The 6,301-nt window shown below is 41.0% G+C and overlaps 1 protein-coding gene across 2 annotated transcripts in view; it reads right to left on the bottom strand.

Moving 5' to 3' along the window:
* Positions 1-6,301, bottom strand: part of LOC137266359 (anaphase-promoting complex subunit 4-like) — a 146,314-nt gene that overhangs the window by 91,684 nt on the left and 48,329 nt on the right. For both annotated transcript variants that reach the window (XM_067801846.1, XM_067801847.1), the window contains 2 exons: positions 5,449-5,550; positions 4,892-4,981 (listed from right to left, as the gene is read on the bottom strand). In XM_067801846.1, the coding sequence (XP_067657947.1) occupies positions 4,892-4,981; positions 5,449-5,550 (192 nt within the window). The remainder of the gene's footprint in view (positions 1-4,891; positions 4,982-5,448; positions 5,551-6,301) is intronic.

Here is a 6,301-nt window from a genome sequence, read left to right as displayed (position 1 = left end):
GGACGGATGGATGGATGAATGGATGGATGGGTAAGTAGAAAGGGACAGTGTAGTGGCAATACCATTCATTTTGGACATCACTGGACTTTGTTCTCCAAGTGGAAAGGAGATGACACACAAATGTTTTATTTGGCCCTTCAAGCTACTTGTGAGACTTTGTTTTCCAAGTGAAAGGAGATAACACACTAATGTTTCATTTGGCCCATCAAGCTACTTGTGAGTGTGTAGATCAGAACATTAAACTACACGTATCTAGTGTGTATTTCAACCAAGATCAAGAGGGTTGAGGAGTAAGGCAGTTGTGAGTTACTACGTTTCATGCGTAAGGTACATTCAAACAAACACCAGAGCTCATGGAAGCATCTAGGTCACTACTGAATAAGTGAGTGAAGTGTTCAACACAGGAACAATGTATGGGAACACTCAGGCCATTCAAAGCCGACCTTTCAACACTTGCAAACACACTGGTACAGCTGACAACCCTAAAACTACCCTGCAATTGCTCTTGCAGACTTTCTGTGGGACAGACATGGTTAACTGTGGAATAACACAGTTAACTGTGGGATAACATGGTTAACTGTGGGACAGACATGGTTACATGTGGGATAACATGGTTAATTGTGAGATAAACACAGTTAACTGTGGGATAACATGGTTAACTGTGGGATAGACATGGTTAAATGTACATAAACATGGTTAATTGTGGAATAGACATGGTTAATTGTGGGATAACACAGTTAACTGTGGGATAACATGGTTAACTGTGGGATAGACATGGTTAATTGTACATAAACATGGTTAATTGTGGAATAGACATGGTTAATTGTGGGATAACACAGTTAACTGTGGGATAACATGGTTAACTGTGGGACAGACATGGTTAAATGTGGGATAACACGGTTAATTGCAAGATAAACACAGTTAACTGTGGGATAACAAGGTAAACTGTGAGATAGGCATGGTTAACTGTGGGATAGGCATGGTTAACTATGGGATAGAGAAGGAAGCTACCTTGGTTAAACGTGACAGCATGTGAGCTAGCGCTGTATGACACTACATACTCTGATAACTCACTTAAATACCATCTTACAATGTCACAACGCACTCTCTCACACTGTCCTCCTTCCGTTCCACTGGGACATCATTTGAACCAACATCCACGGAGTGAGTGGGTCAGTGAGTGAGGGAGTGAAACAAGGGGGAAGAAGGCAAGTGAGCATGCAAGTTTGTGGTAATGTCCCCCTGAACTTTGGTTGTGTATTTCATGGTGATATGGTGTATCTGCTTGTTGACATTTATCAAACGTCTGTGCAAAAATCCACATAATTGCATAGTAATTAGCCTACTTGTGGTACACTTTGTTACTGTAGGCTGATTTTACTAGACAAAGCTATCTATCCAACACAGGCTTTGATCTTGTATAGCACCAACAGACTTAACATTATCAATTTCAAGTCAAAGCAAATTCTGGAATTTGAAATTTGATCTTGACAATATTAAGAGACCAAGCTATGTGCAGTGAATGAATGTGTGTGTCTTAATGTGTGCCTCCCTCTTAATGTGTGCCTTTGTTATTTTCTCTGTGTCTGTTTTGATGTGTGTGATTCACTGAATATATGTTTGACTATGTGTGTGCACGTGACCGACTGAATATATCAGAACACATTTGACTGAATGTGTGTGTGTGTGTGTGTGTGTGTGTGTGTGAGAGAGAGAGAGAGAGAGAGAGAGAGAGTGAAAGTGAGATAGAGACTGAATGTATGTGTGTTTTGGATGGAATGTGTGAGTGTGTCTGTGTGCATGTGCGTTTGTGTGTTTGATTGAATGCATGTCATATAGTAACAACCAATCAGCAGACACCATCTTGATTTACAGGCATTCCATTAAATTTCATACGAGAAGAATTTAGGCTGCATTATGTAACCACATATTCATAAGATCACATCAAAGTGCACTTTTACATAAATAACTTGGAACAAGTGATCCGAACAAGGTCGAAGTCCATTAGAAGCCTTGACAAAGCCAACAAGTCCAGACAATGAGCCATGTCTCTACATACACAAGAAAGTTGATATACAGTGAGTGGTTCACTGCTCTGCGTCCTGGTTGTGATTCACTGTAATAATGGTAATTAGCTTGAGAAGGAATGTGACACAGGGCTGTATTGTACACAGCTGCCTTGTTGCAGAATGCACAGATTTACATAAGCCAACCATCTGCTATATTCATATGTCTCTGATAAATCATTTTCATATTCTGTTTTGAGGAAAACAACCTGGTTTTTAATAGTTTATAAAAGATGTGTTTTAAGAAAGAATGCGTTCATTAAGACTGCAGGTGCTTGGTGGATAGCATGCCATGCATGATGACACAAACTGTATGGCAACATGGAGTGACGCTGTTATCGACAGATGCTGAACACAGAGGTTCATCGCAGGTGCTGATGTGATTTTATGAACGCTTCAAATGCAAAGATGCACCATACAGTGCATCTCTCATAAATAATGGGACTGATTATCGTTGATTGGTTGGCTGTTGTTTAATGACACACTCAGCAATATTCCAGCTATATGGCAGTGCTCTGTAAATAATCAAGTCTGGAAAAGACAATCCAGTGATCAACAACATATTGTGCATGTGTCAACCAAGTCAGCGAGTCTGACCGTTAGTCCCGTTAGTCGCCTCTTACGACAAGCACGGGTCCTTTATTTTTCATGGCCTCTTCAGTAATGTAACTACTTATAACTGTATATAAAAATTGGTGAAAATTAAAGAACACAATTAGCATTAAGAACATGCAATTTGCACTAAACAGGCTACATGCTACCTCTGCCACTTGCATGGTACCCAAATTGCTCATGATGACATTCACAGGAATTATCTGGTCCAGATTTGATCATTATTATTATAAATTCATTTTGTAACTGATATCACTACAGTGGAAGCTGTCTACACCAGCAGGATTGATGGTACAGCTGAACCTGAGCTGACTAGAACTGAACCACCTTTGTCACACTCATATACAGTAGAAACCTTAAAGGGCTTTTGTCTGTGGGGTTTTGGTCCTGCGGGACTTCGTCAGGCAATCTCACAAACTGCAGAGTCCTGTGAAAATCTGTGTATGGTGACACCATCACCTGACCCCTTGGAGCAATTGACAGTAACACAAAGATTCGGCATGTCTTTGTTCACGACAACAAATAAGCAAATTTATGAGCTTGATACACATTTTACACACAACTATCTGAAAATCCTCCCTATTCGCTGCAGAGCTCTGGCGACAGAGTTACATAACCACTCTGTGGTTTTAATTTGTTGGTGGGCGAGAGACAAGCAAACAGCTTTTTAGCATCTATTAATTGCTCGTTATTAATTAACCACAAGTCTTTGAAGAATGATTTTGGTGTTCCGCTTAAGACTAGTCATGAGTCTTTCATATGTAATGGTTAAAAGAGGACAAAAACCAAAGTGTATTTGATCTTATATATCCCTCGTGAGTGACATGCAACTCAGTAATTACATGTATATAACATATTAAACTAATATTACAGTGTCATTATTGAAAAATATGTTGCATCAAGGCAGGATTAACTTGGTGACAATACACATTCGTCCGACTCCTCGCCACATGCCAGATTAGACAGTAGTGATTAGTATATAAACACATATTTGGCCAGCTCATTTCAAGCCCAGATCTCCAGAGTTTCCAAGTTGATAGCTGCCAGATTGCAGAGCTTTTATATGATGTTAAATGTACTACTGTCATAGATGTCTGTGTTGACAACTTGCCGGATTGGACAACTGCCAGTTTCAACAGCTTCCACTGTATATTATCTCTGGGTTTTCTTTTTGCATGTTACAAAACGTTTGTAAAATCATACATGGCCTCACTGGAAGCATGAGCATCGCAGTGACATGCACCAGTTGAATCACCATTCCATGTAAACTAGTGAAGCATTTATCGAGTTTGTAATGAGTGAATGAGTGAGTTTAGTTATATGCCGCACTCAGCAATATTCCAGCTGTATTGCAGCAGTCTGTGAATGATCGAGTCTGGGCCAGACAATCCAGTGATCAACAGCATGAGTATCAATCTGTGCAAAAGGGAACCAATGACATGTGTCGACCAAGTCAGCTAGCCTGACCACTCGATCCCGTAAGCCTCTCACGCTTTGGGGGGCAAGCATGGGTTGCTTAAGTCCTGTTCTACTCCATACCTTCCTGTGTCTATCATGTTTGTAACAGTATCTTGATTCGAGAGCTGGTTTTAGTCTCATGACTTTCACACTGTTCTCAAATCAAAGCCGAGGCATTTACCACCAAGGTATGAGGATTCACTACAGTGGATGTGAGTGATAGAGAGTGAACATTATGCAGTTTGGCAATGATATCAATAGCTCATGAGAGTGAATGAATGAATGAATGAATGCAAGAGAGATTGAATATTTTCACCATTTTGCACAGTTTGGTTTCATATTACACATGTGACCTCACCTTAGGCAAGTGAGTGTTTTCAAACTGCTCCTGTTCACCCACCAGATAATGGGTACCCGGTGGTAGAAGTCATGTGACTATAACCTTCTAGCGCCTAACTAGCAGCTTGGGTTATCCAGGGTAATAATAAGCCTGCTTTGAATGTCAGCACTATGAGCATTCACTTCGTGCAATATAAATACCCATATTATTTATATATAAATATGACCGGTTAGGGGCACACACATCAATAATTATGATAGTGTGAATTGAAATGAAACTCCATCATATTCTGTGAGCCAAGACTCACAATTCTGCACATGGATTCTGAGCCTATCACCAGTGTGCCAATATGTGTCACAAGGCCCCAGACATACATGGTAAACTGAGACATGTGACAGAAGAAATAGAATCCTACCTTTCTTGGTCAGATGTGGCACTACTGTTGGGGTTGGAGGATGCCAGTGTTCCAATGGATACAGTCAGGATACCGCTTTCTGTGTCAGTCCTAATGTGTAATTTTGGAAATGTACATCATTTCTAAGACTCATTATTCCTAAAATGACATATAAGTAAAGAAATAACATAAATAGCATCAAAATTCCATGGAACAATCCTAAAAGTAGTAACAGTGGAGGCACTGCACGAAAGCTGATTATTACATGAAGCACTAGTAAAATATTTCAATACTGTCTGGGGCAAGAGGGATATGGACAAGGGGAAATAACTCTTCACAGTTTTCTGTAACTGGTTTTGGCCCAAGTTGCTTTCCTGACCAACAGCAACAAGAATGAATGATGTTAAACCTATCTGGGGATTTTCTAAATGAACGTTTACACATGCAGGGATTCAATTCAACATTCACCCAGTTGTCAATCTTGTATGTATTTACAGCCAATAAAACAAAATTTAAATAGGAATTACCACTTCATTTCATGTGCATATACAATTATGGATCTGCGATGAGCATGCTACCTGTTGGGGTCTGTGGGTTGTTGCAGCACAAGGAACTTGTCACATGGCAGGAAGTCTGCTGTGAAGACCGTGTAGCACCTTTGTCTCTCAACATCTGTGAACCTGCAGGAAATACAAAGTTACTTCTGTGTAGGCATCAGCTCACCAACACAAACATGTATCAACTTGTTACCACCACCATAACGTCTGACCTGACTACTATGTACCTGACCATACATTCATCAGGAGACATCACCGCACACCTTGACCCTAGATATCACCGTCCACCGTGAACTCTTTCCTTTAGTCACCCCAACTTGGTTCTCAAGCACATTTACCCTGTCTCCTTTCCCAGTAAACTACTACCCATCCAACTGAAGCCATCCACAACTAACTCTGACTACATACTCTAGTAACCACCTCCCATCTTGACCCTAGATATCACCGCCCACCCTGAACTCGTTCCTTTACTCGCCCCAACTTGGTTCTCAAACACATTTACCCTGTCTCCTTTCCCAGTAAACTACTACCCATCCGACAGAAACCATCCACAACTAACTCTGACTACATACTCTAGTAACCACCTCCCATCTTGACCCTAGATATCACCGCCCACCCTGAACTCGTTCCTTTACTCGCCCCAACTTGGTTCTCAAGCACATTTACCCTGTCTCCTTTCCCAGTAAACTACTACCCATCCGACAGAAACCATCCACAACTAACTCTGACTACATACTCTAGTAACCACCTCCCATCTTGACCCTAGATATCACCGCCCACCCTGAACTCGTTCCTTTACTCGCCCCAACTTGGTTCTCAAGCACATTTACCCTGTCTCCTTTCCCAGTAAACTACTACCCATCCGACAGAAACC

This window comes from Haliotis asinina, chromosome 15 (genome assembly GCF_037392515.1).
Source record: "Haliotis asinina isolate JCU_RB_2024 chromosome 15, JCU_Hal_asi_v2, whole genome shotgun sequence".
NCBI lineage: Eukaryota > Metazoa > Mollusca > Gastropoda > Lepetellida > Haliotidae > Haliotis > Haliotis asinina.
Note: the sequence above shows the minus strand (reverse complement) of the source record. Positions and strands in the feature narration are given on the sequence as shown.